The sequence below is a fragment of the Drosophila eugracilis genome, unplaced genomic scaffold (assembly GCF_018153835.1).
Source record: "Drosophila eugracilis isolate 14026-0451.02 unplaced genomic scaffold, ASM1815383v1 contig_952, whole genome shotgun sequence".
Taxonomy (NCBI): domain Eukaryota; kingdom Metazoa; phylum Arthropoda; class Insecta; order Diptera; family Drosophilidae; genus Drosophila; species Drosophila eugracilis.
The window spans coordinates 819,533-836,677 of NW_024573870.1; the positions used below are offsets into that span (position 1 = coordinate 819,533).

A 17,145-nucleotide genomic window follows, 5' to 3' on the forward strand; every position below is an offset into this window, starting at 1 on the left:
CTTATATAAAGTTTGTCAAGAATATTTAAAAATGTATTACTGAATAATCTAAAAATAAAATCCAAAAACTTTATTTGCGATTTGGTTACTTATCAGAAATTTAATTGTTGTTAGTTAATGGGAAAACCATAAAAGGTGATTTCATATCTTGAGGCTTTGATTTTTGCACGTCCACCGTCCTCCACGAAACCCTATCAGTTTCCGTCTTGAAAGACGGAATAATTATTAATATCAATCAAAAAGTTTCTTTGCTTTTTTTAAGATCATAAGTCCAAAAGCAAATATCAAGCAGACTTAACAAAAGAGACTTTTATATAAAAATAATAAATAAGATCGAAATAAACATAAAGTTTGTAGGGATTAATTAAGATTTCTGATTGATAGGTAACAATAAAATATAAATTGATTTTGCTAAATATAAACAAGTACATAAACAGAGTCTTTGATGTCGTCTTATAAAAGACCCTAGCAAATAATAATATGCAGTATAGCCAAAGTTCAATGCAATGGAATCCAGAAAAGAGTGTCTAAACTAGAAGAACAGGAATGACTTGTATTGGAGGATGGGAGGTGCCACATCCTAAGTGGAAGGGTTCCCATTCCCATTTGAACAGTCAAAGTTCTGCTGTGTATGCCGTAGGTTGCTTTTCATTTCTACGAAATCAATTAAAAATGTCTAATCAATTATAAAAGTATATCAAAATGAGTTTAATAAATAACTTAACAGTTATTGCTGCTGTTTTTTATTTGTGGTTTCATCTTTTTGGATTCGCATGTGGCAATGGGCAAGTTTGAAATTATTCAATTATTATTTTAGTGACAAAATGAACTCAAGACATAAACTTTTTGTTAATACATATTTAACGTGTCTTTATTTCCACTCAGACTTTATAGTATAGTGGCACCTGGAGCAATAGTGCCCAATCGTGACTTCAAAATAACAGTTGCTGTTTATCAGATCCAAGAGCCAGTGACCATAAAGGTTGGCATTACAGGACCCTCATACAATGCATCCCAGGAAGTGGAACTCCAAACAAGCCAAGAACTTAAAGGCGTCACCTTTCAAGTACCAGATCTTACCAAGGGCGTTTATAGCTTGACAGCTGATGGCATATCAGGACTAAAGTTTCAGGACTCAATTGGTCTTTATTTCAAACGCGATGATCCAGTCGTTTTTATTCTGTTAGACAAGAATCATTACAGGCCTGGCGATAGAATAAACTACCGCGTTTTGGTATTAAACGAACAGCTTCGACCAGATTTATACGCCGATGATTTGGTTATCTGCCTACTGGATCCCAAAAGAATCGTCGTAGATAAAGCTAAAAATAGCAAAGTAGTAGACGGAGTATACTCTGGTAACTTCCAGTTGTCTAAAAAAGCAGCTCTGGGGCAATGGGAGTTTAGTATCCAAGATTCCCAAAGGAGAAGAATACAGGGCAGATACAAGTACATTTACATTTTTTGAAGTAATTCCTGACGAAGTGCCAAGATTCTCTATTCAGTTAGATGCTCCAAAGTATGTCAGTATACAAGATGACGAAATGAAAATTGTGGTTATAGCCAAGTGAGTATTGAAGGGCAAGTCTTTTTTAAAATTATTAGTTTAAATATCTTTTACCCTTTTAAGACACTCTTATGGCAGCCCCGTAAATGGAAAAGGTATCATAAATGTTAATTTTAAAACAGATGAGAAAAGGAATCACTTATTAAATAAGACGTTAACAGCCAAAGGTGTCTTAGTCAAAGGTCAGGTGGTGTTTAATATAAATCTTCACGGATGTTGCCAAACATTTAAGCCCTATAAAATCGATCTATTTGGCCACAATAAATGCTACAGTGAAAGATGATATTACCGGGGAAGAAATCTCAAAAGTATCAAAGGTTTACATACTTTCACATCGCCATATCATAACATGTGCTGATTATTCATGCCTGAGACCTTGGAAGGCAAAGGATAATAATGTTTTCATAAAAATAGCAAATTTAGATGGATCTCTGGTGAACGATACTCAGTCTGTTGTTAAGGTGATAAACTGTTATAAGCATAGAAAGACCTTCGTTATCCTATTGTTGATTATATTTTCTAGTTAATTTACAGCGAGGGAACGGAAAAAGTTCAACCTTATTTCAGGAAATATGTTAAAGACGATGCTAAAAAAAATGTTTATGAATTTGTCGGACATTTGGATAAGTCAGGACTGTACATCTTCAAAGCCAACCTTTCTGACTTACCACAGACAAAAGATAACGAATGGCCATACTATGATATATTTGCGGAATACAAAGGTGAAAGATACGAACTCGAGAAAACAGTCTCGCAAGCCGTGGGCTTTATGATAGATGCGGCAAATGCCTATTTCACGCCCCGGATAGACGTGAATTTCTTACCTCCAGATCCATGGACCGAAAGATAGCAAGGGATTACCAGCTGCTTTGTCTGTTGGAGATGAGTTCCTGGTGACAGTTAACTCCAAAGAACCGATCAAGTACTTTATATATAACATAGTGGCCCGAGGTCTTATACTGCACATTGAACGTGTTGAGTTGCCTGAACCCAAGATGGTCTACAACTTCACCCTGAAGGCTACGCATCTATTTTCGCCCCATTTTTATATTTATGCGTATTATGTAGATGACAAGGGAATCCTTCAGTACACCAACACTCAATATATAGTCACGGTTAGCCTTCCAAATGAAATCAGCATATCTGCACCGAATACTGGATATCCAGGAGAAGAAATCGAGCTAAAAATTAAAACACAACCCGATTCCTTCGTCGGTGTTTTAGCGCTTAATGAAAAGATTTCTGATTTAAGTAATTATCATATAGATATCTCTGGGTTCGATGAGCATTTACGGGATTATCATTTGCATACCTATAAACAAGTTCCTGGATCGAATCTTGGACTTATTACCATGACTAATGCTAAGATTGAAGGAAGACAATTTCGACCGTTCGATATAGGTAAAAGTTAATCTACATTATTGATACGCATTTTATAAAATACAACATTTTTATTTAGATAGAGACGTTTCCGCTCGCAAGAGATTTGTCAGAAATGTTAAGTCTCTGGGTCCCCCATTAGACCCTTTGGAAATTTGGTTATTTACGGATATTAAAAAGACAAGCAGTGAGATGACGGAACTGGTAACGAAGTTGCCCGACTCCTTGGGCACTTGGGAAATCACCGGTATCTCTTTACACCCGGAAAAGGGATTGGGTGTCTTCCAAAGTAACGTTACCAAAATCAAAGCACTGCAGCCTTACTCCGTTTCCATGCCTTTGCCCATCTCAGTGAAATTCGGCGAATCGATCAATGTTCCGGTTGTGATCGTTAACCATCTTCCTGATCCACTGAAAATTGAGATAGTAATGGACAAGGAAACGTACGCATACGAAATCGAAGAATTTGGAGCAAGAAGTGTGGATTTCGAATTTTTTTCCAAAATGGGTCGGTTATTTTCCACTCGATTTTACCATAATCTCTTCAGCCAAAAATACTACTGTGGATAAATCACTTCGAGTTACTTCAGAAGGTAATACTCAATATAGAAACCGAGCTATTTTAATCAATCTCAGAGATAATGAGGAATACAATAGTTCGTTCCACATAGATTTTCCCAAGGAAATGATTTTGGATTCAGACTACGTTGGATTTAGTTTATTTGGTGATCCATTAGGCCTGATCCTCTCAAATTTGGATAACTCATTGCCCAGTGGTTCAGGTGAACTGACTATGTCCAAAATGGTTATTAACTTTCTGGTGTGGGACTACCTCAAGGGAAACAAAAAATTGGATGATGATTTGGACACCCGAATTCAAAACAACTTACGGGAGGGCTATCAGAATATACTTAACTATCGCCACAAGGATGGAAGTTTCAGTTATTTTGGTCCACCGACAGGCAACGGCTCCATTTGGTTAACCTCTTACGTCGTCCGTTACTTAACCGAAATCAAGAAGATCATATACATAGATGATAATGTTTTATCGGCAGGATTCAAATTTTTACTGAGCCGTCAGAAAGATGATGGAAGTTTCACAGATGATTTTGAATATTTTGCAGAGGCCGACAGGCCCGTATTCTTTACAGCGAGTGTTCTCCTGGGTCTTCAGACACAGGACAATCCCAACATGGAAGCTATAAACAAAGCAGTGGGTTTTCTTAGATCAGAGATGGCCAAAAAAAATAATCTACAATTGCCAGGGTCAATTGCCATTTATGCCATACAAAAATTAAAGGCCGCAGACTCAGGTCGTTTTGCGGCCGAACTTAAATCCCTTTCCAAACAGGAGGAAGATCGAATTTGGTGGGCTGAGGATGTTCAGAAGCCCAGCCATCAAGATATCGAGATCACATCCTATGCCTTGCTTTCCCTTATGGAATCAGAACAGATTTTGGCAGAATCCGCCATAAACACAGTTCGTTGGCTGTTGGCCCAAAGAAATACTGACGGGGAATTTGCCTCCAGTCAACAAACAGTTGTGGGTCTAACAGCATTGATTATGTTCGCTCAAAAATTTGGCTATAACGCAGATGGTTGGGTACTAAGCATCAGCAACGAGATTAGATTCAATAAATTGGTTTTAAGGCACGATACAAAGTTGATAAGCCAAAGTGTCGGCTTCTCTTCTGACACTAGGTATGTTGAGATTCAGGCAAAGGGTACTGGTGCTGTTCTCATCCAGATAAGCCATCAGTATGATTTGGAGGAGAAGGAAGCCAATCCAAGCTATAGGATTCAGACTACAATTAAGCCAAGGACTTCATCATCCAAACTGGAGCTAAACGTGTGCGTGGATTTTGTGGAGAAGAGTAAGTTAAAGAAGTCCGGTATGGCCATTCTAGAGGTGTCCCTACCCTCAGGATATATCTCGGACAAGTCCAGCTATAAACAAATTCTGGATATTGAACGAGTACGGGTGAGTGAGATTTTTTAGTTAATATGGATAAATAAAAAATAATTACGATTTCCCCTACATTCCTTGCAGTTTGTGGATACGAAGAATGAAAAAACCGTGGTAATGGTGTACTTTGAAAAGTCTGACCAAGAATGAAATGAAATGCATTCCTGTCGAGGCGTACAGAGCATTTGTGGTGACCAATCTAAAGCCGTCCAAAATTCTTATCTATGATAATTATGGCAGGAAGTCAACCGAAAACTATCAAGTCGAATCGGAGCTAACACACTTTTGACACACTCAAAGCTCCAATATGGAGTGTTATGCTTCGTAAATCAAGCACATAGGCGTCTTAATGAACGTGCTGTTCTCTTCTGTGCACAGGGGCTGATTTGGCTTTTTATTTATTTATATCAAAAATAAACATAAGCAGAAGTTTAAAAACATTTTTAAAATCAAATATCCCACAAAAAAAGGTAAATGAGATGTATATTTAAGAAAAATAATGTTCTTTATTTTTCCACATTTCAAAATAACGGAAACGTTTTGATGCTTCATATCAGCCAACTTTTGTTTTCTTGCAAACTATTTGGGTTGATGCTATGTTTAGCGAAGACAACAACCTCAGAGTTGTTCTGCTGACAAAATGAATTTAAACGAAAGTAAGAATATATTTAGAGCATCTTTCGAAAACATCTGTTAAAATCCGCATTGTTGAAAATAAAACTGTTCCCGCTTAAAAATCATATATGTATGAGGAAAGCTAACTTCGAAAAACATCGCTGAAACCTTACTTCAAAAATCATCATAGTAACATTTTTAAGCGATAGGTGGCTTTTCGCTGATGGTCAAAAACCTCTGGTAACATTGGTTGCGCTGCATTCACAGAGAAAAACAAAACAAATCTAAAATCAATAGCCGGGATTGGAGTATCCATTGCACGATGAGTATCGACGACGTGATCTACGTGATCTGCCTGCTGGGCTGCATAGGAGCCGGCAGTTATGTGAAGAAGATCGCGGACGAGGGTCAGCGAAAGCTGGTGTCCACTGCTCTGGGCGTGATTGTTGTTGTGATTGTGTCGGGGCTTCACAGCCTGCACTGCTTTGCTTCCTTGGCCTTGGGAACATCCGCCGTGCTTCTGGTGCATCCGAGGTGAGTAGGGTCATCCTTATTCTTTCAATCTGGTCAATAATCAATATGGTTCCACCTACAGCAAGGGCCATCTGGTCACCTTTGCGGTCATGTTCGGCTACTTAGTGTTCTTCCGCATGTTTGACTTCTACCTCGGCATTCCCGGCCACACCAACATGATACAAATGATACTGACGTTAAAGGTGAGTTGCATAACCATGATAACCATGAATTACTTGACAATCAATTCTTGCATCGGCAGGTCTCGGGCATTGCTTTTGAAAAGACAGCTGCCTGGAAACGGATTCAGGCACGCGACGAGCAGAAAAAGAACGACCAGCGGGATGTAAACCAGGAGAGTCTTGTAGAGGTTACCGACTACGATGAGGAGCTGCAGACCCTGACTGCCGCAGAGATCCTGCACTACAGCTTCAACTACATCGGAGTTCTAACAGGTGAAGATCAGGTCCAGATAAGCAATCGAATCGTGTCTCTACGCAGAACACATGTAGATATCAAAGTCCACTTCAATTACTGATTGTAAGCCTTTACTCATACAAGCGTATCATCGATTTGTTCCGCTTTCCATGGGTAGCAGTAGATAATATACTGCTGGAAATCTGCATTTAAAGCGTAATCACTCATGTTTATTCATTTACAGGTCCCTACTATCGGTATCGCACATACAGAGACTACTTTGAGATGCCCTTCAAAACCCATGCTCCAAGTGTCGAAGCCACCCTGGAAAAGCTTAAGTATGCCGTCTTCTACTGCGCTCTATACCTGACCACCAACTATATCTGGCCACTAGATGTGAGTTTTATGGCGTATTTCGAAACATTGCTTATTTGAATTTACATTTTAGTATGCGTTGACTGATGAGTTCTTCAACGACCGCTCCTTCGTCTACCGCTTGTTGTACGTGTGGCCCACGTTCTTTACATTCCGTGCTCGCATCTACACCGGACTGACCCTCAGCGAATGTGTCTGCACAATGGCCGGCTTTGGAGCCTATCCGGATGAGTCGGACCCCAATAATGGTGAGGGACCACGGAAACGGTACCAGCATCTGAAACGAGATGCGGATAAGCACACTTACAACTTCACAACGATTGTGAACACAAGAGTTCTGGAGGTGGAGAGGTGCTGGACCTTCCGCGAGGGCATGAAGCACTGGAATGTTTGTGTCCAGTATTGGTTGGCTGTCAATGTGTACAAACTCTTCCCCAGCAAGAAGTACAGGTATAATTTAAATATTTTAGGCATTATTATATTGCAGTAAAGTATATTGGAAACTTAAAATTCAAGTTTTTCAATTAACTTATTTCATAATGTCGTAGTAGATTGTAATTATTTTATTGCTTGTTTCTTGTATAATTGCTATTGTTGTTGTTCTTTCCCTTTGCTACTGATTGCAGAGTTGGCAGGTATTCCTAGTAGTTACTTATGTTAAGACCTAAATTTATGTTTCCATACTAACTTGCTTTTAAAACCTTCCTAGGACTGGCGCCACTCTGCTGTGTTCTGCCTACTGGCACGGATTCCGGCCGGGACACTACTTCTGCATCATGGGCGCTCCCTTTTACGTCTCCTTGGAGGACATGTGGGATAAGCTGATTCGCAAGAACGCCACCGGCACTCGGCGCAGTGTAATCGATGTCCTTTTCTGGATCTTCAAGTGGTTCGCCTTTAGTTATTTGGGCGAAGCCTTCCTGCTCTCTTCGTTTGGCAATATTTGGCGGTTCTATACCTCGGTCTATCATATTGGTTACATCAGCTGGGCGGTGATGATTGCGTTAGGATTATACTTGACCAGTCAGAAGAAGGCTGCCGAACGCAGAAAGAATCGTGCAGCAGAAAAAGCTGCTGGCGGAGATGGAATCGCTGCTGCTGTAGAGAAGGAGAAGGCGCAGTAGTTATACTACTAGTGATCTACTTCATAATTGGTAGCTCGATTCGTGGACAACTTCCTAAAAGTGTTCCAATAGATTTTCTATCAAAGAAATTGGAAATTTTTTCAAAAATAGTTCAATTCTATTGTAAATCATGATGATCAAACGATATTTTCCTCTGAGAGATCATAGTTCTCAGTATAAATCACCAATTAAGTTATGTACAAAAGTGGTCTTGTTATGCCTTCTACGCTCTTCCATCCATACTTCTTCTGGGGAAGGTGATGATATTGTTATAAATAATAAATAGATTAGGCATCTTAAATGTTACTAAGAAAGATAATTATATAACTATAACTATATATTTTAACCGAAGCAAATAGAAATCGAGTCAATAACTCCTGCTATGATCACTGAATTGCAAATTAAAATGAAAATATTTAAAAGAAATATACAAAATATTGTTTTTTTACGTTTTTTATTATGATTCATAGTAACGGAATTTTGTGAGTTTGCAAAGGTTCTTCAGAACTTTCTTTTCTAAAATTAAATTTGAGCTGAGAAATTCGAGTTTTACAGGAAATATGTTTTGCACGTAGAACAAATTAAAATTCGAGTGAAATTTAGTAGTTACCAATGTGTAAGGTGTACATAATGTAAAGGGTTCAGAACTCCCTAGAGGTTTGAAAACTAATTAGGATGCAATTTTTGTTATAGGCCTATCACAATATTCAAAGTAACTATTACCAGTAACCCTAATTAGGATTTTTAAACCTCCAGGGGCTTCGAACGATTTAGGGAGCCTTTTGATTGTGTTTATATGGTTTATATTCGATACCAGCTCGAATTCGGTCTAAATTCAATGCGTTTCGATTTCAGTTGTGTTTGTGTTTAACTAACAAATTAGTTTCTTCTGATGTGGGTAGCATGGCAAGAGATTTCCTGTTGCTGATGCTGTTGTGGAGGCTGATACTGGAGTAGTGTGGGGTGAATCAGTGGACATTAGGCCGAGGATGGCTCATCTGTGACCAAGGACAGGCGACGCTTCACATCCTGAGTTGTATTGTAGGCGCCGCAATGCACGCACTTGAGCCCGATGAAATGGAATTTGGTTTTTGAAGTCTGAAAATTAGACGGCTATTATTATTTAAGCTTTTAATGTGCTGTTGTGTACTACGATGGTAGGTTACTTAACCTTATCATAATGTTGTTTAAGGTTAAATCGTTTCATTACCTTGTGACAATCGTTGCAGAATATGTGCACTCGTTGATTCTCGTACTTCAACGGCACCGGCATTCGCTCCGCCTGGTCGTCCAGGTACTCCCACAGAGCCGTCATGTCGATGAGAGAGGTCTGGCAGGTGGGACAGGTGTAGTGGCCGGAGGCCAGCAGCTGGTCAAAGCACATCTTGTGGAGAAGGTGGGCGCAATCGGGAATATGGCAGGGAATGCGCGAGGTGTGGATGTCCCCCAGACAGACTGGGCAGTGGGATCGCGAAATGTTCTCCACGCACTGTAACGGAATAGACAAAGAATAGGGCGTTAATCAAAAAGATTTCCCAACACCAGCTATGCAAATCCACACCAGATCTTCGACCCATTTCGGTGCCTGTCACCCGTCTGCACAGCACTTTCAATATGTTGGCCAATTAATTAAGCTATTCCTCGAACAGTTTTGACATTCATATCCACTCAACTGGATCGCAGATCACAGATCGCGGATCGCCACAAAAAGCAATTAGGCAACCGGTTTCGGCAGTGAATTGACACAAAATGAATATGCTTGCCGGCTGGCTATTTCTTTAACTTGCTTTCAAATCGCGGAGGTCACCATCCGCACTTACAGACCAAATGTTTTCCAAGTGGACAATCCCAGGGCCTAATGCGGTGCCCAGACAAATCCCAACTCACCCTGTGGCCATCGATCTTCAACTGGATTGGTAGACACATGTTGCAAACCTCGCAGTGGAAGAAGTTTTCGGCACCTCCAATCCTACAAATTCCACATCCATGACAATGGTACTGCTGCTTGTCTGCGTCGTCGAAGAGGTTGCAGATCAGACAGGTGTACTGTAATTGATGAAGTAAATATAAAATTGATTTCGTAGAGAAATACCTTAGAAATATACCCCAAGAAGGATAGGACTTACCTTGCCAAATCTTACTCCACAATTCTCGCACTGTTCTCGGACTGTTTGCCGCGTGTTGCATTCGGAGCAGATCAACTCGGTGAGGGTTTTGCGATCGAAGTGGTGCGTTTCGTTCTCGTCGTGGCAGAAGCGGCACTTGTAGAACTTGTTGCAGCAGGGGGTCTGAATCAGATATTCAGATCAAAGCAACAAAATTAGTACTGAAGAGAAAAGGCTGGATAAAAAATTCCACCTAAAATTTAGCAAATTTCCACTCCACTCTTCTGATGGAAATCTCCCCAGTCAAGGACAAGCAAACCCATCATCTAGCAGCATAACTCATTAGCAGCCAGCGGTGACACGGTTCCTAATTCCCAAATTGAGTTGCTAATTTACACAATCTGCCTGGTGACTGAAACTTGAAAAAATTGGGGGGTCAAATTGGCGAGTGACGTCTGAACTCCTTGGGAAACTTAGCATTTCCATAAACATTGCACTTGGAATTAGATCGGGGTTTTATGAACTACGAATTGAAAACCTAATCAAAACACGGGTGAAAATAAATCCGATCCTAAAGATGTCGAAAGCCCCTCGAGTCGGTTCATTAGATTGTTGCTAATTAGTTTACGCATCCATATAGCTCGAGTTATAAAAATTTGGTTAAAGACCGATAGAAACTGTATTCAGATCGATCCGGTTTCTCATGTTTATCTTAGACTTTGCCGATGCATTTAGAAACGTTAAAAATCTGTGTGCTTAAACAGATAGACTTGTTTCTATGCCCCTTGTCAGTTATGTAACAGAGTTAGCCCTCGACTTCAGTCTAGTTACAGCCAACACCCAACTATTTATATCACCCAGCCTCACATACATCTCCACTATCTTTCGGAATTATTTATAGCTTGACAACACTTTTTCGTATACAAGTATTTATTTCAACTCTGCCAGAAGATGATAAGACTTGAAGTGCAGAAGCGGAGTAGAATCTTCGAATCCGGTTTCTTTGTGTTTCCCCTCGTTTATTGCCGAGCTTCACTAATGATCGTATTATAATGCTTTTGTTCCTGCAATTGGCTGATTCCAGACATCTCAATTTTATTTATTAGCTGAAACAAAGCCCTGGGCAAATACAAGGTTCTAAGACAAATTGATACAAGTTCTGGTGAAGCTCAGATATTTCTGAGGAGCCAGTAATTGCGGGCATTGCTCCACTTGGGATTGCACATACTCTGCCATACTGCTCTTAACATTGGGATTAAGTCCACAGGTATGTATAAATTAATTTCACGCATTGTGATGCGAATATAAATATTTGGGTACGAAATACCCCACCTGATTCAACAATTAATGCGACCCTCGTCAATGCAAATAAGTTCAACTTTTACTTTTCCGAATTTCTTTCGGTGTAAAACGTGAATACACAAAGCCAGAAACATCGCAAGACCCTTCGGACTATAGAAAATGTAGGACGGATTGGGGCGTGGACGGATTTACGTGACATTTTTGGGAGAGCTTTATACATAGCTGTCCGCATAAGAATGAATTTTGGTCAAATTATTAATTCATATCGTGAAATTGGAATGCTTCAGTTTGTCAGTTACTTTGACGGATTGCTTTTAGTTTTCTTATAATTATTGCCACTTAAACTCTGATTTCTGTTTACCCTATCGCGAAACTTCAAAGAAATCTAATGAAATATACACAAGTTCGTTGCTTTCAGTTATTATTTCATGATTGTATTACAATGAACGGAAACACGATTTAAGTTATAAATGTGAAATAAGGAATTAGTTTGCTACTATAAAGAATACTAATCCTAATCCTTATCCTCCTGTCCATATGTTTCCACAAATTGCTGTCTTCCTCAAGATTTTTCTTAGGCATTAAGATAATACAAATTAAAATATATACATATAAATATATCCATAATAACCTTTTGCATTATAAAAAGAAATATATTTAATACAGACTAATAAACGTTTCTCAATTTAATACTTTCCTCTACTTTGAGTCACTTTTCTCACCTTTAAACTTCTATACTGGTACTATCACATCCTGTACTTATCACCTCCCGATAATTATGTCTGCTGCCTCCTAATTGGAAAGGTAAATACCTGGAACGATGGCTTTATATGCACACACAATTTTACGTTCCTTCGTAATTTCTTATTCAAACCCGACCGATCGGTGAAGATAAACGCATTGTTTGCCCAGATGAATGGAGAATGGAGGTGTTAAATGGCCACTCGCCTCCGGGCAACTGCCCACCGAGAATTCCTGTGCCGTGAATCGGAACTGGAGCAGACCGATCCGGTTTAATTGGTTAGCAGACTCGTATGTGTGCCTCACCAGAGTCACCCCATCACAGTGATGGTGTCCACACAATCCAAACAATTGCCGTGCAACTAGTGATTCCCTTCAATTGAATTAAAATTACACCGTGCACAAAAGAATCATTGCCAAAGGTGTCTGTTTAGACTTCAGACACTTTATTTGGGCTGTTTGTTTAGAAACGAATAAATAAAAGTTAAATGCCCATTCCAGCGGCGGTGGATAGACGCCGACCAAATAAAGCCACCACTGAATGTGCAGAAAGCACAGATGGCTTCTGAAGGCGCCATCATAACGTTCTTGAAAAATTCCAAAAACTTGAATAGGTATTGAAATATTCTTGAGTCTAAAAGTAATAGAATATAAGGAAATATAGTTTTAAAATTAAAAATTAATCATAAAAAAAAAAATCATAAAATGAATTAGCCTTACAAACCCTTTCCAAACATTCTCCTTATGTAAGTAGCTTGAAATGCCATTTTGTTTAAGAAACTTTAAACATTAACCATATAGTGAAAATATCTTGATAAAACTCAAAATATATTATTGTAATGTCATAAACAAAGTTAATAAATAAAGCTTAATGGATCTTATCGACCTAATGCCTAAAGCTGTTATAAGATTCATTCGATTTTCAAACTTTATATATTTCTAATTTGTTATGATTCAATGAAAAGTAGACAATAGACACTTTCTGAACCCCAACTTCATTCACTATATCACTTTTATAAGTAATTATTGGTACCCTTCGACTGAATTATTATTTCTGAAAGAATTAATTGAGATATAAGGGCTCACTTTCATAAAAAATAATTTCGAACCCTTTGAATTTCTATGCCTGACCTAAGATAATGCAATATGTACACCCGCATCATATCTCACACAATTGAGAAATTGCCTTCGTTAACATGATGCGTGTTAATTTACATTTGAAGGCATTTCCTATTAATCATGTAACTTCAGATGGTATTTTTTATTAGCTATATAAATTGAGATAATATTTAACTGTAAAGAAAAAATGTTAATCAGAGATGCAGAATGCGCTGCAGTTATTAGAAACTGACCAACTGATTAACATTCATTAAACGTAAGAACCACACCTATTGAATAAAATATTTATTAATATTAAATAACAAATTTATAATTAGCAATAAAAATTCTAAGCAAACTAATAAGCCTAATGTATTTATTGAAATTGCCAGTACGTATCTTAAAATGTCAGAACTGTTTCTTGTTTTCCACCTAAAAGGCCATATGTCCTTCAAATGGAATCTGTAAAGCGCATTGCTAACATCTAACAACTACCTTTATCAATAGGCCCTTTCTTAATTTAAATTAATCTTTATTTATATACTAGCGCGCCCGCCTCGCTTCCTTAAGCTTGTATTCATATATGATACGAAGTTGGGTCAGACAAAACAGTAAGATTTCTACACTAAACCACTGTTGTATCTGAAACTTTTATTTTCACTTATTGCTCAGGAAAACTTCCGCAGAACCTTCGATTGATAGGCAAGTCATATATATAGTTACTACTTATTGCACTTACCACAAACATAGCCCGTCGCTTGTAGTGAGCGCATCCAAAGCGCAATGACTCCGGTGTCGTTGGCGTCGCATTGCTGTTGCACTTGTTGCTGTTGCCGATGTTGCCATTGATGCCGTTGCAGCAGCAATCGTTGTTGGTGATGCGTGATAATTGTTCATTTTGCTGCATTTGTTTAGCCTCCGAGACGGGGTTCCGTGGAAATGGGGAAATGCTATGACAGTGGGGGTCCTCCTTCATGGGCTCCAAGCCATCAAAAATGAGACTCGGTGTCGATTTGCATTTTCGCAGTTTGGCGTGCGATGGAAAATACTTGCCCGTCATCGTTGTGGGCGGCACAATCAGCTGTTGTTGCTGCTGCTGCTGCTGTAGATGTTGCTGTTGTGCTTTCAGAGGTTGCTGCTGCGCTATCTGGGCAGCTGGAAGCGAAGCGGGAAGAGCAGCCTCTCCGCTGAGGTCGTCGTTACTGTAGTTGTCAGCAGCTTTGACGATGAATTTAAATTGACTTGATTGGGCTCTTTTGTATTGGTAAATATTTGTACATCGATGTTGCCGCTGCCCAAGTATTTGTTGTGGTTTTCATTTAGCGATATTCGGCGCGGCCGCTGGCGATTCTTCATTTTGTTGCAGGAGCTAAATATCTATATGCTTATAAGTGATTTTCCTCTATTCCTCTAAGTTGCAGTGGTCTTTGTTAATTGCTGCCCCTTCAATTGCCGCCGCGGAGCATTTAAATTATTGGCCGATGTTGCTGTTGTGACACATGTAGACTTTGTATCGACGTGAGCTGCCTTAAGACTGAAAAGTCAGCTGGAACTCTGTTTTCCCTTTTCACGCGATCGGGACTAGCTATTATTTATGCAACATTTCCTTATGTATTCATAGACGGTCGTCGTCAAATTTTCGGTTGCCCAAGCTCGCACAGCTGTGACACTGGGCTGGAAGCGATTAAAAAGTGTGGGAAAGTGGTAAGTACTTAGTTCGAGCCATTGTTTACACACCGATCGATCAGTTCCAGACTTTGCCCTAATCCAGTAGACTACGTCTACATCCCCCGCAATGGTTTGACAAACCAAATCTGGCAAGGCGGCGTATTTGCATTTCAATGTTTCACATTCCCCCGGCTGTGAAAGGCCATCTAATGTAGATAACTCCTATCTTGATTTTCATTCGGCTTTCTTAGGGGTCTCGCACTGTACACTTGTGTACAGTAGCGGTCAAAACAATAGCGCCCACAGCTCAATATTGTCTTTACGTTCATATGTTACTTTTTGTTAATTTTAAAATAAACTTTGCCATTACAAACTGAAACATTTAAAAATAGTTAAAATAAATCGTTCAGCCTTTGGCCGCTAGAAAAAATAAACTTAAAATATCGGAATCTCTTTTAAAATGTTTTTCTTCTGAATTTTGCAGATTTTTAAACGATGAAAAAAGGCAACTTATAGTGCTACTAATTTGTCCACCTCTGTGCTTGTGGGAAACCTTGCGACGTGTGAGTGGGAGCATTTAAATCGCTTGTTTAGCCTGCAGGTCACTGTGTCGCCGAAAAGACGTTCACAGATTTATAGATTCGGATTCGCATTCAGATTCGCAGTGCCTTGACACACAGTGCGGATGATGAATGAAAAAGCAAGGGGAAAAACAACAACCCACACTTGTTAACATAACCGGCGTGCGACTTGGCGAAACTTTCGCTCCGTGGCTGTTGCTGCCGTTGTTGGGGTTGCAGGTTGCTGCTGGGCTGCAATGCTGCTGCTGTACGTAGACGCCGCCGAAGGAGGAACTATCAGCCGTATAATGGCAACTGCAGATGAGCTTTTGGTTGGCGTTGTTTGCCTCTGTGTGTTGTCATTATCGCTTCGTGGTTATTATTATTTGCATAGCGCGGAGAGCAGAAAAATCGTTGCTGAATCTTGTTTACTTAGTTTGTTTTTCGCAATTATCAAAAGGGGAGCAGAAACCGACAATAAATATTGAAAGTGTGCTAAAATTACAAACGTAAGGCGATAAAAGCGGCCTCAGCGGAAAACCAGTCATCGAAAAGAACGCTGTCGAGTTTAAACTTGATTCGATATTCAATTATTGAGCATTCATGTTTACGCACGCACGCACTTGCTCACCCACACAGATGCGAGTCGCAGTCAATCGGGCGGACAAATGCATTAAATAATGTCACGATCTGTGTAATCGGTTTCTAAAAGTTTCCAATCCAAATCCAGACCGCCTTCGACATAAAGTTTGGCTACATAGATATTGTATTTACATTTACATTTACGCACCGACATTCAATCATTTACCTACTTCTGCACATATATACTAAAATTTATATAGGTTTTTTAAACCAATTTCTTGTTTAACGTGTTTTTGATTCTGTTTTGTTTTTGCACTTTTTTATTTTCGTTTATTTTGTTTGCCTCACAACTGGCGGCTCTCATCTTCTTGGCTGTTATTATCTGCTTATTGTGATTTTCGTTGAAATTTAGCCTTTAATTATAATTTTACCCATTCGTTAATTATAATTTATTAGCAGAGAAATGTATACTTGAAAGTAAAAAAACACACACCAGCCGCCCGGAGGAGATCGCAGTTCGTAGCTCAGAGCTCGCAGCTCGAAATCGTCAATTGAATTAAAGAGCCACGACAACGGCGACAAATCAAAATCCGCGTTCAACTCGCGGACCCGGATTCCGCAGATTCGTGCACCGCGAGCTTCGGTTTCCAAATGAGCTGCTGGAGATTCATTCCACTTGTTGCTGCCAGTCACTCGAAGCTTTCGTCCGCTCTGCAGCTTAAAGCTTTCCCGGCTGGCCATTCAGCGGCAATGTTATTATAATATTCAGAAACGAAACAATATTATATTTCTATATTGATATTACAATATGCATATCTATGTACATATACATATATGTATGAACATATATACTTGTGGTAAGCATTCTAGTGAGCTTTAAATTATCCGCTAGATAACAACAACTTTCACTTTTTGGAAACCAGATCAAATACCATCAAAAGAAATTTAACAAAATCAGATTTTGAAGCTAACCGAAACATATTTCAAGTCCTAATAGACTGTCAATGCCATTACTCGATTCTTATTCGTAAAGCTAATGGCAGATCTGATCGCTACAGATAATGCTTTTACCACACTGTACATATGGATGTATACAATACAAGTATAGCAAGAATAGATACCGGTATAGATA

At 39.2% G+C, this 17,145-nt stretch overlaps 3 protein-coding genes across 3 annotated transcripts; 2 read left to right on the forward strand and 1 right to left on the reverse strand.

Moving 5' to 3' along the window:
* The first annotated feature begins 4,480 nt into the window (after positions 1-4,480).
* LOC108106834 lies at positions 4,481-5,124 on the forward strand. The gene is made up of 2 exons (XM_017214070.2): positions 4,481-4,928; positions 4,998-5,124. Exons 1-2 carry the CDS (start codon positions 4,512-4,514, stop codon positions 5,061-5,063), a joined length of 483 nt encoding a protein of 160 aa, XP_017069559.2. The 5' UTR covers positions 4,481-4,511; the 3' UTR covers positions 5,064-5,124.
* A 638-nt stretch (positions 5,125-5,762) lies between these two features.
* LOC108107083 (lysophospholipid acyltransferase 7) lies at positions 5,763-8,383 on the forward strand. The gene is made up of 6 exons (XM_017214459.2): positions 5,763-6,062; positions 6,124-6,244; positions 6,304-6,496; positions 6,703-6,854; positions 6,907-7,283; positions 7,543-8,383. Exons 1-6 carry the CDS (start codon positions 5,851-5,853, stop codon positions 7,955-7,957), a joined length of 1,470 nt encoding a protein of 489 aa, XP_017069948.1. The 5' UTR covers positions 5,763-5,850; the 3' UTR covers positions 7,958-8,383.
* Positions 8,384-8,394: 11 nt separating this feature from the next.
* On the reverse strand, positions 8,395-15,138 carry LOC108107084 (RING finger and CHY zinc finger domain-containing protein 1). The gene is given in 6 exon segments (XM_017214461.2): positions 8,395-9,055; positions 9,168-9,446; positions 9,845-10,003; positions 10,084-10,245; positions 13,943-14,386; positions 14,389-15,138. Coding segments are annotated over 6 exon segments (1,335 nt in total). The 5' UTR covers positions 14,560-15,138; the 3' UTR covers positions 8,395-8,935.
* Positions 15,139-17,145: the final 2,007 nt, after the last annotated feature.

Bases quoted from the DNA above. Each gene is read 5' to 3' on its own strand.
- LOC108106834 (XM_017214070.2), top strand. From the start codon at position 4,512: ATGTTCGCTCAAAAATTTGGCTATAACGCAGATGGTTGGGTACTAAGC. The intron at 4,929-4,997 runs GTGAGTGAGATT...CATTCCTTGCAG, and splicing joins TGGATATTGAACGAGTACGG to TTTGTGGATACGAAGAATGA.
- LOC108107083 (XM_017214459.2), top strand. From the start codon at position 5,851: ATGAGTATCGACGACGTGATCTACGTGATCTGCCTGCTGGGCTGCATA. The intron at 6,063-6,123 runs GTGAGTAGGGTC...TTCCACCTACAG, and splicing joins GTGCTTCTGGTGCATCCGAG to CAAGGGCCATCTGGTCACCT. The intron at 7,284-7,542 runs GTATAATTTAAA...AAACCTTCCTAG, and splicing joins TTCCCCAGCAAGAAGTACAG to GACTGGCGCCACTCTGCTGT.